This window comes from Saccopteryx bilineata, chromosome 5, assembly GCF_036850765.1.
Source record: "Saccopteryx bilineata isolate mSacBil1 chromosome 5, mSacBil1_pri_phased_curated, whole genome shotgun sequence".
Classification (NCBI taxonomy): domain Eukaryota; kingdom Metazoa; phylum Chordata; class Mammalia; order Chiroptera; family Emballonuridae; genus Saccopteryx; species Saccopteryx bilineata.
In genome coordinates this window covers 214192916-214211401 of record NC_089494.1, presented here as the reverse complement: position 1 = coordinate 214211401, position 18486 = coordinate 214192916, and the positions used below count along the sequence as shown (strand labels likewise).

At 37.9% G+C, this 18486-nt stretch overlaps 2 protein-coding genes across 2 annotated transcripts; both read right to left on the bottom strand.

Moving 5' to 3' along the window:
- Positions 1–82: 82 nt before the first annotated feature.
- Positions 83–17375, bottom strand: LOC136306641 (UDP-glucuronosyltransferase 2B18-like). The gene is made up of 6 exons (XM_066233089.1): positions 17302–17375; positions 16898–17029; positions 14952–15039; positions 13893–14112; positions 2459–2682; positions 83–381 (listed from the first exon to the last, which is right to left on the bottom strand). Exons 2-6 carry the CDS (start codon positions 17024–17026, stop codon positions 83–85), a joined length of 960 nt encoding a protein of 319 aa, XP_066089186.1. The 5' UTR covers positions 17027–17029; positions 17302–17375.
- Positions 7323–7670, bottom strand: LOC136338050 (histone H2A type 1-H-like). Its single transcript, XM_066280017.1, has one exon. It carries the CDS (start codon positions 7668–7670, stop codon positions 7323–7325), a length of 348 nt encoding a protein of 115 aa, XP_066136114.1.
- Positions 17376–18486: the final 1111 nt, after the last annotated feature.

Sequence of the window (18486 nt, the reverse complement as noted above, 5' to 3'; positions counted from 1 at the left end):
GGCGCGCACTCCGGGTGGAACCGAGCAGGTGCAGCCAGGGGGCGCGCAGACCCTGTCCGGCGGACGTGTGCCTGGCCATGTCTCACTCTCTCTGCAGACCGATTTGTTGCTGCCTACTAAGTCGTGGTCCAGGACGCCAGGACGGCCTCCACAGGCTGCTGCCACGCGTTAGCTTTGTGCGGCCAAGCCCACCGCAGCCAGCGACTAGCAAGGAATCGGTCGCCAGGTGCAGCTGTGGACGCGCTTCCACCAGGCGGCGCTCACTGCTGCTCACACAGTCGGGAGTCCTGGAGGCTGCCGGACGACTGAGGACCCAGCTCTGGCTCCTGGGGCGCGGGACAGTTGCTGCCAGCCTCTGCGTCCGGAACTCGCGTCTCCGCCCTCAGCGTGGAGGTGGGTACTTTTCAGCAGCTACTGCAGCCTCTTCCTGCAGAGTTGCGGACGTTTCATATTCTGATGGTAACAATTTATTGACTCAATTTACATTGACATACAATCAGTGCCTTTGCCATCTTTTCTTTGTTACTGGCCATTTTTACTTCTGTGAATTGCCTGTTCGTGTCCTCCATTTATTTTTGTCTTGGAGTGTTTGTCTTTTGGTGTGTGATCTGTAAAATTTCAAACTGTACAGTGATTACCAAACTGTATCTGTTACATGTGTAACAGGGTAGGTTTGAAGAAAATTCACCCTATATGCATGCTTTAACATTATTATCTGCTATGGCACTATGCTCAATTTTATTTTTAATTTTTATAGAATTATTTCAAATATCTGGAAGAGTTCTATGGAAAATTTGTTGATAAATATGCCCTATAATTTCCTTAGCATTGAAGTTTAAATTTGTTTCTAAAATGAATTCATGTCTTAAGCTGGAGAATGTTTATTGTAAGATGTAAATGGTGGTCTTTTTGACAATAAAGACAGGAATGATTTTTCTCACCTGGACCAATTCAGTCTTTGTGTTATGTTTTAGGAGGGTTTTGAGTACCCTTGAGATTTTATTTTTTTCTATTACCATAAAATTTGCATGATTTTTGTATTCTCTGCATTGCTATTGATTATGATCAGTCATAATGTGCCTAAGTTTAAAAGAAAGAGAGGATTGTTTGCATATTTTTGTCATGCCAGAGGATTTCATGGTTTTATATCCAGTTAATGGGAGGGATGAAACAACAGGCTGCTGAGGAAACAGAGGAGGAATGAGACATGCTGATCTGCTGTGGTTATCTAGAAAAAGAATCATTATTTCAAATTGCCTTCAACAAACACCTTGACTTGCTGCTGTATCTGTAAATAGCTAAGTGATCCTGTGCCTTGTTTTGTAATAAGGGGGTATATATATGGACACGTGCATATGCAGAGAATGAAAATTTAATAACTCCCTGTAGAAAATGGGTTCTGTATTATCAAACTTACATCAGAGACCCCACATCCATTAGCAAAGGCTGAAACAGGAGTGAAAGCAAACAGGTGAATCTTTCTAAGGGGCTGTGAGATAAGGAGGATTAGCTACTGAAAACCCAAGTCTTTTATTATATAAATAGCTCAGTTTATAATAGGAAGCATCTAGCTGTTGTTATATTTCTAAATTCACATAATCTTCCTCCCTCCCTTCCTTCTTTCCTTCCTTTGTTTTTGAGAGACAGAGAGAGACAACAGGAAGAGAGAGAGAGGGTGGAGAGAGAGATGAGAAGAATCAACTTAATGTTGTGTTACCTTAGTTGTTCATTGATTGCTTCTTATTGTGCATTGACTTGGTGGGGAGTGAGGTTCAAGTGAGTGACCTTGGGCTCAAGCCAGTGACCTTTGGGCTCAAACCAATGACCCTGGGATCATGTTGATGATTTGGAACTCAAGGCAGCAACTTTTAGGGTTTTGAACCTGGGCCCTGATACTGAGGCTGAATCTATAGTAAAATTAAGGAATAAAAAGAAATGGAAGGATGAATCATTTTACACAATTCTAACTACTGAATTGTTTCTTCAGCAAAAGATAAAACTATAGAATATTGTACCAAAATGTTAAAATATTTTGAAAATTTGCAAAGTCATATTGATATATGAATAGACTACTTAATGTTATGTCCACATGTAATATTTGAAACACAGTTAAGTTCATGTTTTTGGTATAATTTTGGAATTAAAATAACAAATTTGAATATATTTCCATATGCTTCCTTGTTTTATTTATTTATTTATTTATTTTACCAGTTTTTATCTTTGGCATGGCATATTTATACCTGTTAAACAGGTAGTAAATCACTTGAAAACAAATTTTTTTCTGAGAAGGAAAATTGTCAAGTCATTTTGTCACAGGAAGAAGGGATCCTTACATTATAACTTACTGCTGGAATAAACCAAAGGAGTCCCATCTATGAGGCAGATCAGCTTCAGGCCTCAGAAACAACTACTTTTTTTCTTCTTTCCTGTTTTAGCAAACTCTGGCAACAAAACAGACAGAACTTTGTGATTACAAATATATCCGTTGCCACACAGACCAGCAGGAACCCAATCACATCCAAAGAGTGGTACTGGACCCAGTTGAGGTCATAGGAGGCTGGCCGCAGGTGTTTGGCTCCTTTATGGCACATGACAAACTCGATCCAGAAGACGGCTCGATCTAGAGGTTTCACTGGCTGGTCATGGTGAATTCTTGATAATTTCATAACATTCTCCTTATATCTAAAGGAGAAACACAAAGATACTAGCATTGAAGGGAAGTTAATTTGCCTATGTGACTCATGCCCATGAAGTTTTTTTGTTTTTTTTTTTAAATTTTTTAATCTTATTTATTCATTTTTAGAGAGGAAAGAGAGTGAGAGAGAGGAGAGAGAGACAGAGAGAGAGAAGGGGGGAGGAGCCAGAAGCATCAACTCCCACATGTGCCTTGACCGGGCAAGCCCAGGGTTTCGAACCAGCAACCTCAGCATTTCTAGGTCGACGCTTTATCCACTGCTCCACCACAGGTCAGGCCCATGAAGTTTTTAAAAGAGTCATATACGTATATGTTTCAAATAAATGTCATGAAATTGCAGAAGTATATTTTTAATTGGCTTATCATGGAAAGTTTGGCTCTTTAATTGGAATTTTTGATGACAAATATTTTAAAAATTGAAGATGGATGATCAGGTGGGAAAGTTATATCATTTTACCAGAGGAAATGATAGGAGCCATCCTACGGACTATACTTATTAATGAAAAAGGGGCTACACAGCAGACCTAACAGTGTCAGGAAAGCACATAGCAGACCTGACAAGCTCATGACCCAAAGTATTAATAATTACATCGGACCATCGGATCATAAATTTTTAACTGGACTGGTACTGCTGAGTAGTCTCATCCCAGGCCTATAGTTTCTTTAGTAAGAGGTTAATGTTTACCTGAAGTGGGAGTGTTCATCGTTCTTATACATCTAGGATAACATACCTCTGAAATTCCAGAGTACTTTCTTGGAGGTATAACCACAGGCACCAGAGCACAATGACCACAAACCTCTCGTTGCCCACAGAACAGCTCTATTTACTACAAGTGTTAAATGTTAACTGTTCAGTAACTACCAATGGGAAAGAAGTATACATATATATATATCTCCATTTTACTTTTTATTCATTTCAGAGATTTAACCCCCCCCCCAAATACCTCCACTTTGCTTTCTTCTGTCTCCTTAATCTACCTCTAATGGATTTCATGTAACATTTCTTATGTTTTCTCTGTTGATTCTAAATGCAATAACTGCCGTACTGCCGAACTGCCATTCTCCAGAGCAGTTTCTCATCCGTTGATCTTGTGTCTGGGCTGCTCTTCAGTTATTTGCTCAAATTAACTTCTATAAAATCTTTTGGTAGGTTTGGATGTTCTTTCCTTAAGATGAATCAGATGGTAAAATGTAGTTTTAGGACAATGCTTTTGGAGTTTTTGAAGATAATCTTTTCATTCACTGATAACTCCACTGCTACAGCCTTCTTTCTATACATACCTTCCATTTTGTACAACCCTTCTGAGGACCCTTCTAATTGCTAATGATATATTGCCTAATTCACGAATTGCTTAATATAGCCAATTATTTCTTCAAATTTACTTGGTTGAATTTTGCATTTTGAAAATGGACAGACCCGTGGCAACCTGCTCTCCTATGACTTTGTCCTAGGCACACTCTATTGTAGGCACATTGGCACTCTGGCTGTTTGTTCACTGAAGCTGCCAAGTGTGTTTCCACATTAGCACCTTTGTGCTCTGTCCTCTGTCCCTCCCGTGGAGCAGTCTTCCCTGAGACACAGCAAGGCTGCTTTCAACTTCTGAGGGAGGCCTTGATGTCAATGCCATGTCTCAGAAGAGCTTTTTCTGCCACACTTACGGCACTCCTATGCATTATTTCTGTTTTTTATTTTTTTCACTATTTAATCCCTTTTTTTGTAAATACATGTGCATTGGTTTAATATGATTTCAAATCCACTTCTTTATGGCTTAAGTGATGTTTTTTAATTCAATTGTTTATGATAAAAATTAAAAATGTTTTGATGTAAAAGTACTAACAGTATATCATTCTATGTTTGGTATTTGTTCATAAGCATTCGTCCCCACTCCCCCCGCCGCAGTGGGCTTATTGGTAAGAAGATACGAAGAAACAGCTATGGTCAGGACACAGTTAAACTAAAAATATGTAGAGTTTGTGAGGATGATTTTGAGATTTGGTTTGGATAGGGTGACTTCACTCATTTAAAAACTCCTTGGAACATTGCTTCCTGTCTTGGTGACACATGTCTCCTAGACAGTGGTGATAAACACAAAGAAGCCCTGTGAAAGAGATCAAACAACCTTCACTACTGGTGTCTTTGCTCCCCAGCAACCTGCTATAGCAACTGGGAGCTTTTACTCTTGTGCTGGCAATTGAAAAGAAGCTGTTAGTTGGTTACCGATTCTTTATTAAATGTGGACTTTATTCCTTCATCTTTCCTTGCCTGGAAAAATAGTGTGATTAACCAGTCATTTCTTTGGTATATGTTATTCATTATTTGGCATATTAAGAGATATTAATCTGCATGCTGTTGGCTTGTGAAATTATTATAATTCCCACAAGAGCCTGTGCTACACAAATTGTGAGTAAAGACAGAAATCAGTCTTTCAGATAACTCACTGCTTCCCCAAACAAAACAAAACAATACATTTTGTAGAGTATACCCTTAATTTTAATATAAAAAAATAGGACAAATGCATATATCGTAAGTAAACGGCTCAAAATTTTATACTTACCTAGTAATTTGTCATGAACTTGACCTACCAATGTACCAACTATCTAGATACTGATATAAGATACCACAATGTACAGAAAGCTCCATGATTTCTTGGACTGTTTAGTTATTAATCCATTCCCCAACTTAACTACTATCATTAATTTAACAACATATATTAGTTTTTATTATTTAGATATTACAATAATCTATATAGTAATACTTGTTATTTTCTTTTCTATAGCAGTTATTTATTTCATTGCTATATAGTATCTAATGTATTATAGTACCACAGATTATTGTGTTATAATATTCAATGGACATTTGGATTGCTAATATATTTTAGTTATTTCTACTAATGCTGATATAAATATTTGTGTGTATGTTTTTTGATTTATACATTTATACATTTCTGTTTTCTATATCCCTAAAAGGAGAATTTCTGAGAAGAAAGTGCATATATGATTATGATTTCAGTATTGACTTTGAGTTATTTAGAAATATGTTGTTTAATTTCCAAAATTTAGAGATCTTTTTGGTTTAGGGTTTTCTTTTGTTTCTAATTAAATTCTAGTAGATTGGATATGTACTCTCTATGATTTGAAAATTTTCAAATACCGACTTTTGGTTTTGCCTCAGCATATAGGTTTAAATCATTGCTATTCCTTATGCAGTTAAGAATATATGTTTTTTTAAAAAGTGAAACTAAGAGACATTGATAAGAGTGTGGTGGTTACGGGGGGAGGGGGGAAAGGAAGAGGGAAAGGGGGAGGGGGAGGGGCACAAAGAAAACTAGATAGAAGGTGACAGAGGACAATCTGACTTTGGGTGATGGGTATGCAACATAATTGAAAGACAAGATAACCTGGACTTGTTGATCTTTGAATATATGTAACCTGATTTATTGATGTCGCCCCATTAAAAAAATAAAATTATAATTAAAAAAAAAGAATATATGTTTTTCACTGATGTATACATGTTAAATAGGTTGCATTTAAAGTTGTGTATGGGTTAGAGTAATGGTGGCTTGAGAGAGATGCTTGATCATTTCCCTTGAGATTTCAACAAGGAGAACAGCTATAACTCAGCAAAGAAACCTCAGCTGGGCTTGTAGGCTTGCCTGAAAAGATACATGCATTGAATAGACTAAAGATGGGACGGGTTAAAATAGGGGTGGAAGATAAGATGCACTCATGGTAGGACTTCATAGAAGAGAAAAACCTGAACTGCTGAATTTTTATCTGCTGGGAGGAGCAGAGATTGGGGGTCAGTTAGAGAGATACTGCCTCAAAGTTGTGGCAGAGTACGGGTTCAGTGACAGTGTTCCCATGGTCTGCTGGAGGCCTGCACTTGGGACAAGAGAGATAAGAACAAAGGATGCCCCTCCAACCTTTCAGATCCTGCCTCACTCCCTCATGGGATATGGAGAGTGGCAAGACTTATCACATAAGAATTTCTACAGGGCCACTCTTTACCCTGAAGAACAGAAGTGCTTTGGGTCTGACTACCTGGTCTCTTAAAATGTGAGGAAGAGCACCCAAGGCCTGAGATCACCATTGCTAAAACTATTAAGCCCTCGTAATACACCCCACAAATCACTGCAACCACAGCTCTGCCTCCATCATTGTCACAGCAATATTTCAGTGGAGGTCAACCTGTGAACTTCACAAAGCTAAAACTTATAATCCATTGCCACCTACTGGAAAAAAGAAACAGAAAAACCTTTTGGAAGTGCAACACAACCCCCTTTTTAATCAGCTAGGAACTTTTTTTTTTTGGTTGTTTTGGTTTTTTTAAAAAATATTTTTATTTATTTATTTAATTTTACAGAGAGAGAGAGAGAGAGTCAGAGAGAGGGACAGACAGGTAGGAACGGAGAGATGAGAAGCATCAATCATTAGTTTTTTGTTGCACATTGCGACACCTTAGTTGTACATTGATTGCTTTCTCATACATGCCTTGACTGCTGGCCTTCAGCAGACCGAGTAACCCCTTGCTCCAGCCAGTGACCTTGGGTCCAAGCTGGTGAGCTCTGCTCAAACCAGATGAGCCCATGCTCAAGTTGGCGACCTCAGAGTCTCGAACCTGGGTCCTTCACATCCCAGTCTGGGCCTGGATGTTGGGCAGGACACTGCCCTGAGCGATGGTCACTTTGCCCAGCAGCTTGTTGAGCTCCTCGTCATTGCGGATGGCCAGCTGCAGGTGGCGCGGGATGATGCGCGTCTTCTTGTTGTCGCGGGCTGCATTGCTCACCAGCTCCAGAATTTCCGCCGTCAGGTACTCCAGCACGGCCGCCAGGTACACGGGGGCGCTAGCCCCTACCCGCTCGGCATAGTTGCCCTTACGGAGCAGGTGGTGCACGTGGCCCACGGGGAACTGCAGCCCGGCCCTCGAGGACCGCGTCTTGGCCCTGGCCCTGCCTGCTGGCTTTACATTTGGCATAGTCGGCAGGATTCAATACAGATCGGCAAGGAGCCTTTGAGTGCTGGATTAGAGGACTGGCTAGTGTTAGGGTTCCCCATGGCTGTCCTTTGGGGGATCGTAGGCTGGCTGACTTTTACAGCCATGCATGAGGAAACTGAGAGCTCTGTGGAAGAGGCTGCCTGGGACCTGCAAACCGAGCAGCGGAAGGAGCTGGAGCAAACGCAGGAGAAACCGATGCTGACCCTGGAGCTGGAGGAAATGCTGGAGGAGGAGGCCAACCAGGTGTTCGAGATTCGCCTGGAAATGGAGCAAACGCTGGAGGAGGATTCAGAGGTTCGTGAGTTGCAGATTGCCTTGGATGTTGCGGAGAGCCAGCAGTGGCAGGAGGCTGGGGCTGAGGCTGAGGCTGAGGCTGAGGCTGAAGCTGAGGCTGGGTCTGGAGCTGCAAGGTCTGTGGAGCAGAAGGCGGCGGCAGCCCGGGGCTTGAGCCCGGCAGCGGGAGCTGGTGTTTTCAGTTCCTCTTTGGAGGATGAGGAGAATTGGGCTGGAGTTGTGATCTACAGTCTCCAGAAGATGGAAGCACAGCTGGAAGGAGCACCTACTGCGGCCCCGGTAGGTCTGCGATTTTGGGACATAGTGCTTGACATGCTATCCGGAGCAGAGATGGAAATGCTGACTTCCATTGCCATGTGCCTCTCTTTGGGACAGTGTAAGACCAGCGAGGATGGCAGGGATGAGGGGGGTGGCTGACACCCCATGTGCTTGGACTGATTTCCTGGACTACGACCGGAGTGGGTATTGGCTCCTTTGTTGGATGGACTTACGGATTACGGATTTTGGACAATGTGAAATACCCTGATGGGGGTGGGGAGATCATCATTAGCTCACCAGCCTTATCCTCCTCAGTTCCACATGTCCTTCCTTATCACAGATACAAACTCTACACAAACTGGCATCTCACTCAGCACTCCGCCATCTTGGCTGCTTCTCCTGGCCTACTCCACGTGGTCTTTCTCTGCTCTCTGCTCTGCTCTCTCATGCTAATCTCAGGAACCAAGAGCGCAAGCTCCCGTTTTGCCCCCATTTTATAGTGTAGATTCAAAACCTTTAATCCAATATACAAATTAGGGAAGCCTCTAATACAAAGTCACTTCTCTGAGGCATGATTAGATTGTACCGCCCCACATCAAAAAGGGTGGGCAAGGCTTAATCTCAAAACCAAGCCCCAGGCTACAAAGATCCTGCCTGCCTAGAAACACACATTAATATCACCTGGGCGACTGCCTCCACGTGGGAGGCACCATCTTTAACAAAGTGAGCATAATATATTTTATCTGCCCAACAATGGCTCCTCCCCTGACCCCCTGGACAGGCTTATTTTTTTTTGTTTTTTATCTTTTTTCTGGGTTTTCTCTTTTTGTTATATATTTTTACTAATTTTTAAAATTTTTATTTTTTTTGTTTAATTGCTTAACAATACCACTTTAAAGTGTCATCAAGGCATAAAAAAATTAATACCATGGCTACACAAAAAGAAACCAATTCAGAAAGAAAATAAAAATCTATAGAAAGAAGTCTCAGTCACATTGAGGAAACCTTGGAGGTAAACGACAGAGAATTCAGAGTTGAAGTTCTGAAAATACTTCATGAGATATGAGAAAACACTGAGAAACAATTTAATAAGCTCAGAGAACACATAATGAATAAATCGAGTACTTCACCAAAGATATTGAAACTTTAAAAACAGAAGAATTCAATAGTGAATTAAAATATGAGCTAGCAAGTTTAGCTTAAACATCAGGCAAGATAGAAGAGAGAATCAGTGACACTGAAGAGTGGCAATTAGAAATGAAATGGAGGGAAGAAGAGTAGGACTCAAGAATTAACAAAAATGAAAGAGTTCTATGAGAATCATCTGACTCCATCAGAAAGAGCAATATAAGAATAATGGGTATATTAGAAGAAGAAGAGAGGGAGAAGGGATTGGAGTGCCTATTCAAACAAAAATTGATGAGAACTTCCCAAGCTATTGGAAAGGGTTATATCCTTGAATCAAAGAAGGAAACAGAATCCCTAGCTACCTCAACTTAAACAAACCTTCTTCAATCCAAGAAACAAACAGAACACCTAGTTACCTTAACCCAAAGAGACCTTCTCCAAGGTGAATTGCAATAAAACTGTCAAAATTCAGTGACAAAAAAAGAATCTTCAAGGCAACTAGGGAAAGAAGAATATAACATATAAAGAAAAGCCCATCAGGCTTCTCAAAAGAAACTCTACAATGAGAGAGTGGGCCCAAACATTCAAAATACTGAAAGAGTGGAACTACCAGCAAGAACATTATATCCATGAAAGTTATCCTTCAAATATGGAGAATAAAAGCTTTTTCAGCAATACAGAAACTGAGGGAATTTATCACCAGAAAACCCCAACTGCAGGAAATACTCAAGGGGTTTATTGTACTGAATATAAAGAACAAACCAACATAAACTAAAAATAAAAGCTCCAACAATCGTTATAATATAAAACAAGACAACAATAAGATAAAACTGGAAAACAAAAAAGGATGTAGGGCAGAAACTCTCATAAGACAAACAACTCTTGTATATATGAATTTTTTTTTCTTAATAATATAATGGTAACCACCCACAAAAAACCAATACTGAAACACAGCTTAAAAAATGGGGACACAGAAGAAAGAACTATGGAATACCACCAAAGAAAAACAATTGACAAAAACACAAAAAAGAAGAACCAAAAGATACATAGAGGTACCAATAAACAAGACATAAAATGGCTATAGGAAATCCTCATATGTCAATAAATTGAAATGATGGAAATTACCAATAAAGAGGCACAGAGTAACAGTTTGGAACAAAAAGCAAACCCAATCACATGCTTTTATGCTGCCTTCAGGAGACACATCTAAGCTGGAAGGACAAAAGTAGACTCAAAGTGAAAGTTTGGCAAAAGATTCTTCAAGCAAATAATACCCCCAAAAAAGCAGGTGTAGCCATACTAATATCTGGCATTGCTGACATCAGGACAAGAAAGTTGACAGGAGACAAAGATGGACATTTCATAATAATAAAGAGGACACTATATCAAGAAGGTATAACATTTCTTAATATATATGCACTGAGTCAGGGAGCTCCAAAATATATAAAACATTGTCTAACAGAACAACAAAGTATAAACAGACAAAAATACAATCATAGTTGGACATCTCAACACACATCATTGACATCTTTAGATACATCATCCAAGCAGAAAATCAATAAAGCAATATTGGTCATAAATGACACACTAGACCAAATGGAGTAATAGACATATACAGGACATTTTATCGTAGCACATCAGATTATACTTTTTTTTTTTCAGTGTGCATGGAACATTCTCAAGGCAAGACCATATGTTGGGCCACAAAACTAACCTCAACAAATTCAAGAAGACTGAAATTATACCAAGCATATTCTCTGACTATAAGCTTTGGAATTAGAATTCAACTGTATAAAGGAAGTAAAGAAACCCACAAAAGTGAAAATTAAACAAAATACTTCTAAAAAATGACTAGGTCAATGAAGAAATAGATGCAGAGATCAGAAAATATACACTGACAAACGAGAGTGACAACACACATATCAAAACTTTTGGAATGCAGTGAAAATGGTAATAAGAGGGAAGTTTATATCATTACAAGCTTATATTAAGAAACAAGAAAGATCCTAAGTAAATATCCTAACATTACATCTTAAAGCACTAGAAAAAGAAGGCAAACCAAAGTCAGCAGAAGAAAGGACATAGTAAAAATTAGAACTGAACTAAATGAAATAGAGAACAAAAAACCATATAAAAATTAATGCAACAGAACTAGTTCTTTGAAAAAGTTAATGAGATTGACAAACCTCATGCTAGACTCACTAAGGAAAAATGGAAAATGACTCATAAACAAAATCCAAAATGAAAGAGGATTAATCACCACAGACTTTATAGATATATAAATGATCATACTAGAATAATATGAAAGATTATATGCCACCATATTCAACAATCTTGAAGGAATAGATAAGTTTCTAGAACTGTACAATCTGGGTATCTCTACTGGTTGTACTCAAAATTTTCAAAAATATTGGTTCTCAAAGACACATGCACCCTTGTGTTCTTTGCAGCATTATTCATGGAGGCCAAGACATGGAAACAACCAAAATGTCCCTCAGTAGAGGACTGGATAAAGAAGATGTGGTACATATGTGAAATGAAATAGTACTCAGCCATAAGAAATGATGAAATATTGTCATTTATGACAACATGGAAGGTCCTGAAGAACATTATACTAAGTGAAATAAGCCAATCAGAAAAAGCTAAGAACTATATGATTTCACACATAGGTGGGACAGGAAAGGAGACTCATGGACGTAGATAAAGTGGTTACCAAGGGGAGTGGGCTGGAAAAGAGGAGAGGAAAATGAGACAAATAAGTGGTGATTGATAATGATTTGACTTTGGGTGATGGGCACACAGTGAAATCAACATTTCAAATGTTATAGAAATATTTACCTGAAACCTATGTACTCTTATTGATCAATGTTACCTCATTAAATTTAGTTTCTAAATAAAAAGAATTGTTTGAAATTTTCTGTGTATTTGTCACCTTTTTTATATTATAGAAAAAGATCTTAAAAACATTGTATAGGTGTCCTTGGATTACAACACAGTTCCGTTCCACAACAGTGATGGAACCCGAATTTTGGCCTAGCCTAACACAAATGGGATGTGTACACTTTGTCCAAAAATGGCTTAGGTAAGTGTACTGGGGGACATCAACTTCCTCACTCATGCTGTGTTACTGCGTATTCTTCCGCCAGACACAACCAAACTAGTTTGCCCACATTATCTGTAAGTACAATGCTGATGGTGTAAGCTGAAATACTCATTTCTCATTTTTTTAAAGTTTTTATGGCAGTGAGCGTTGTAAACATGAAATGTATGTCTAGACTGCCATAACCCAAAGACCCCCTTTATTATGATTAAAGGCTTATATTTTTGCCTTTTTGTCTCTTTTTACTTCTTTATTTGGGGATTGATTATATTAATAGGGGTTACCAATTAATAATTCATATTGCTTTGAAATATTAATCTTTTTATTAGTATAATGTATTTATCTTTATTTTTAGAAGTGCTTCTTGTCAACAGTGTCTCATAACAGTATAGCAGCATCATTTTATAGTCACTCTTGAAATAGATTTTTTCCCTACCTATTAACAATCTTCTTGTACACTTCTATTTAAGCATGGCTTCTAAATAATATATATACTTAATTTTGTTTAATTTGACATTACTTATATTTAAATGATTTAGTCTGTTTAAAATTTGCTATAACTATTGACACCTTTACATATATTCACACAAAATCATAGTGTGAATAAAAGCCAAAATTGAAAATAAGGAAAATGTCCACAAACTGATAAATATATAAATAAAACATGTGTGTCCATATAATAGAATATTATTTAGTTGTGAAAACTACAAAAGGGGCGAAACTAAAAAACATTATGCTCTGTGAAGGAAGACAGTTTCAAAAGACCATATATTGTATGATTGTTATTATGTAATGTCCAAAGAGACTTCTCTATAGAGATAGAAAGGTTAATAATGGTTGCATGGGCAAAGAAAAAGAGAAGTGATTTCTAAGACAGTAACATGTCTTATTGGGATGATGAAAATGACCTAACTTTTCTTATGGTAATAGCTTTATAGCTATGTAAACATACTATATATACTTGAATTTTATAATTTCAACAGATGGATTTTATGATATATAAAAACATCTCACAAATCCTGTTAAATTGGTCATAGTAAAATAAAGTTTGTATCTAAAATTACTTGTGGTTTCAGAAATTTTACGTGCTATATTGCAAGAATTTATGATTTTCCTTCTAGAAAATTATTCTTCTTTGTGTTCTATCATATTTAAAAAGATGAGTTTTTACAATCATCTATATAACTTTAGATTATTGAAGGAGAAAATTATTGCAGTAATTGACTTCCTATTAAATACATGGGGTTAAAGTACAACTTTGAGATTAATGTGTGGCCTAAAATAAAAGTTGATATAAGATGGCCTAAATCATGTTAACAATTTCAAAATTAGCATTTTAAAAATGGGATAAAACTCATAGGCACCACTGAAAAAAGAACCTATCTATAAACAATATTTATTAAGAAGTATGTGATACTTACAAAGGGTCACTAATGACTGTCTTCAATGCATTGACCAAATCTGTACTTGAAATAGTTTTGAAGTCCAATCTTATAGCTGCTCCCTTGGTCTCCATGTGAATGATGTTATCAGGTTGATCCGCAAACAAGGGAATGCCCACCATAGGGATCCCATGGTAGATCGCCTCATAGATGCCATTGGTTCCCCCATGAGTGATAAAGGCTTTGGTTTTTGGATGACCTAGGATTGGGTCAATTTCAGGGAATTATGAACTATTAGTCTCAGAATGAAAGGAGAGTTGTGCAATAAAAGTGGTGACAGAGACAATGTATTTAGTAACAGATTATATACATTTCAGACTGTATTAAAAATGTCTTTCTGAACTCAAAGGAAGAGGCACTTAAGTCTGCTAAAGAGATAGTGAAGGCTTACATGGAAGACTGGTGTGATCTGTGACTTGAAAATGAATGCAAGTTGCTAGTGGACAAAGTGAAAGAGGATATTCTGCATTTAAAAAAAGAGTGTAAGTTAAAAAAAAGGTAGTGGGTCATTTTAGAATATATTCTCTTAGTAAAATAGTGAATGAAGTCACTGAATCTGCTATGTTGGATGTAAGGCAAGTAATGGAAGTGTCACAGGACTCAGAGGAAAGAAAAGCTACACATTATAATGAAGTATGTTAATTACTTTGGAAAAAGATTGAATTTTTTCTCAATGGAATATAGAGAGTCACTGGTAATAATAAAGGAGCTGATATTTTTTCAAGAGCACCTGCACACCCTTTCCTTTAACCTTACAGTGAGTTAAGGCTTGGTGTCAGGTCAGAATTAGGATACAGAGTGAAATGGAGATATTCTAGGTGAGAAGTAATTACACATGAAATAAAGATACTTTGTTTGTGGCCATAAAGAAATGTGACTGTGTGAAATAAAATACCAACTGTTATATCTTATTTCTCCCTAGGACTGGGAAATAAATACTATATATACGGAAGTTAATTTTTATTTGAGGTTTTCAAGAAGAAATGTTCATCACCTTGGTCAAATTGACTCTAACTTCAGTGTTTTCTAGAGTCTTACCAAGAAGGTCATTCTGGGGGAGCCATTTATAGATCCGAGTATTTGGCCCTAATGTAGCCGGTTTTTTGCCTTCATATCTCCATATAACCTGTTAGAGTAAGAAAGTAATGTATTAGTATTCCATGAGTCAAACTACAGAGTTGTAAAGTGTCAGAATTCTATTTAGAATCTCTATTACGAGACATCTAGTTAAACCTCTTACATGTTCCAGAGAAGGAAAAGAAGACATGTTAGAGAATGAGAACAAAACAAAACCATTGATGTAAGAAGAGTACATACTTGTATACATGTGCTCCTTATTCTTATATTCAGTCAGGTTTGAATGCAATCATGATGTTTCACACACAGAGACTATACAAATGAGATTATCATTGACCAATTTGAGCATATGAGCGTTTTTAGGCAGTTATATAATTGTAGTGTAAAAACCACCAAATTACTAATAATCTATGCATATATTTCATTTTTACTATTTCTTATACTAGCCCTCATCATTCAGATTTAATATTCACCTGTTTATTTCTTTTTGAAAGATAGGGAAGAGGTTTACTTAATACACTAGTTCCATAAGTTATTTTATTAAAGTTTTACATCTTTTGATTTACAAAACAATGCAATTAGCACTTTGTGAAAATTAAATCATTCTGATATTTAACAATTTATTAATAATAATAAATTGATTTATGCTTTTTGGGATGTTTAGCTTATTGTAGTATATGAATTATAAATCACCATTTCCAAGAATAATTTTTCCATGAATCCAGTAATATCACTCTTGCTAGAATTAAAATAATGGAAAGAATATCCCATTGGCACTTCGTAAATAATAATATGCCTGTTGAGTAGATTAAATATGATGACGATACTAAGTTTTATTCAACATTTCGTAATGTGCTGCAATTCACTGACAACATTGACTAATATGGTTTAACCATAAATGGTCAAGCAACTTCTAAATCCACTACTAAGCTGGATTGTAGTTTATAAGTGGTTAATATCTCTTTGCTATATGACAAAGTAACTTCAGGTCCTCAGCAAATTAGCATAGGTGATAAGGGGAAAGCTACATAAAGGAAATTAAAAGTAATTCACAAATACCCAGAGACTTTAAGTGATTTTATATGTTAGAATAATCTACTACCATATTTTAAGTGTGGTGGGGGGCATCTCAAAGTGTCTCATGCTAGGCGTGCTTTGAGTTGACTCTTTTTTATATTCCTTACTTCAAACAGGAGAAGTTATTATTCTGATGGGTTCTTTCTGGGTCACATTTTACAAAACACAGGGTCACCTTGAGAGCTGGCCCTCCTTCCATCCTTTCTTTTATGTCTTCCTGCTTTAGAATGTAGCAAGGCCCAGCCTACCAGGGAGGTTTTCTCTTTCTTTTTCACAGGCCAGTTTTTCTCTTTCTCTCAATCATTGTTCTGGCTTGTGTCTGATGCAGCTGGTGAGCCGTGGACACTGTTTCTCTCGTTATCACCTTGAGAAACACACTGAGTGGGCCTACTCCAGAATTCAGGGAAAAGGTGCCTGGATCACCTGCCAAACCTAAACTGTGTGACACCGTTCAGACTGTTATTTCCAGTTTAATGTTACTGTTAAAACTTAACTCCTCTCTGAGAATATCTGTAATGTGTACCTTACCTTCGGAATCTGCAAGGAAATGGAGCAAATGACAGGACAGAATTAGGTGATATCTGTTCCTGCCTACAATACTATGACAATACCAAACTTCACAGAGTACCTCTTAAATATAGTTCTCTGTGATCACAATGTTAATGCCAAAGTTGTTAAACAAAATCCTCTTTGTGTAAATTGTTTTTAGATACTTGAGATAAAATGGAGCTATAAAAAATAGTTACCTTTCATGTAGAAATTTCTGTAATCAGACCCTTATAGAATTTACCACACTCATTAGTTTTTTACTATAAGGTACATAATCTGACCTTTTGAGGAATCTGGGCAAGGGCTGATGCAATCACATTGGCTCTTTCTTCAGTCATTTTTGAGACTGCTGACCCCAGGGTGAACACCACAATTCCATGTTCTCCAGAGCTCTGGGCAAACTCTTCCATTTCCTGGGGAGGAAGAAATTTTCCCATCACAAAAAGTGTCAGCACAGTGAATACTATTGAAAGGATTGCTACAAATGACTAACGAGAGAAAATGAACTCTTATAGGATTTATTTGTGTAGTGCCTGTTCTTTTTAATTTTTTTATTTTATTTAGTGAGGGGAAGGGAGGCAGAGACAAACTCCCATATGTGCCTCAACTGGGATCCACCCAGCAAGCCCTCTAGGGGGCGATGCTCTGCCTATCTGCAGCGTCCCTCCATTGCTCAGCAACCGACCTCTTAGTGTCTGAGCCAGAGGTCATGGAGCCATCCTCAGTGCCTGGGGCCAACTCACTCCAATTGAACCTTGGCTGCAGGAAGGGAAGAGAGAGAGAGAGAAGCTGGGTGTGGGGTGGCGTGGAGAAACAGATGGGCGCCTCTTCTGTGTGTCCTGACTTGGAATTGAACCCAAGATGTCTACACATAGGGCTGATGCTCTACCACTGAGCCATTTGGCCAAGTCCTGTCTTTTAAAATCTGTTAAAGGACAACATAATGTAAAGTGATCATCTTAATCATAACCTAGTGTACCATTAAATAGTGTATATATTCTTACTGTTTTACAACTCCTCTCCAGAATGTTTTCATCTTGCACTTTGGAACTGTGCTTCTTATCCTGTGATTCCCCAGTTCCCATTTCATAATCCTTGACACTTATCATTCTGCTTTCTCTCTCTTTGACTTTGACTAGTCTAGAATACTTACATAAATTCAATCATACAGTATTCGTCTTTTTGTGAATGGCCTATTTCACTTAGCAAAGTGTTCTTAAAGATTCAGCTATATTATAATGTGTTTTAGAATGTCTATTTTCTTTTTAAAAAATATTTTTATTGCCTGACCAGGCAGTGGCACATTGGATAGTATGTCGGACTGGGACCCAGGGGACCCAGTTTCAAAACCCTGAGGTCTCCGACTTTAGCATAGGCTCATCAGCTTGAGTGCAGGGTCACTGGCTTGAGCCCAAAGGTCACTGGCTTGAGTCCAAGGTTGCTGACTTGAGCAAGGTATCACTCACTCTGCTGAAGCCCGCTGGTCAAAGCACATATAAGAAAGCAATCAGTGAACAACTAAGGTGCTGCAATGAAGAATTGATGCTTCTTATCTCTTTCCCTTCCTCTCTGCCTGTCCCTATCTGTCCCTCTCTCTGTCTCTGTCACATAAAAAAATATTTTTACTGATTTCAGAGAAAGAGGAAGGGGGGAGAAAGAAAGAAAGTGAGAGAGAGGGAGGGGAACATAGATCTGTTCTTGTATGTGCTCTGAGTGGAGATCTAACTGGCAATGTGTGCACTCTGGGGCAATGCCCTAATCAATGGAGCTATTCAATCAGAGCATGTGTTATAATTTCATTCAATTTTATGGCTTAGTAATTTTGATCTACAGATACCCTGAACCACCATGAAAGATGAACAACTGGGTC

Excerpts from the sequence above, each read along its gene's own strand:
- LOC136338050 (XM_066280017.1), bottom strand. The coding sequence starts at position 7,670 with ATGCCAAATGTAAAGCCAGCAGGCAGGGCCAGGGCCAAGACGCGGTCC.
- LOC136306641 (XM_066233089.1), bottom strand. The coding sequence starts at position 17,026 with ATGGAAGAGTTTGCCCAGAGCTCTGGAGAACATGGAATTGTGGTGTTC. Across the intron at positions 2,683-13,892 it reads ACAGTCATTAGTGACCCTTT|ATATAAGGAGAATGTTATGA; the intron begins GTAAGTATCACA and ends TTTCTCCTTTAG. Across the intron at positions 382-2,458 it reads ATTTGTAATCACAAAGTTCT|GGCGGAGACGCGAGTTCCGG; the intron begins GTCTGTTTTGTT and ends CTCCACGCTGAG.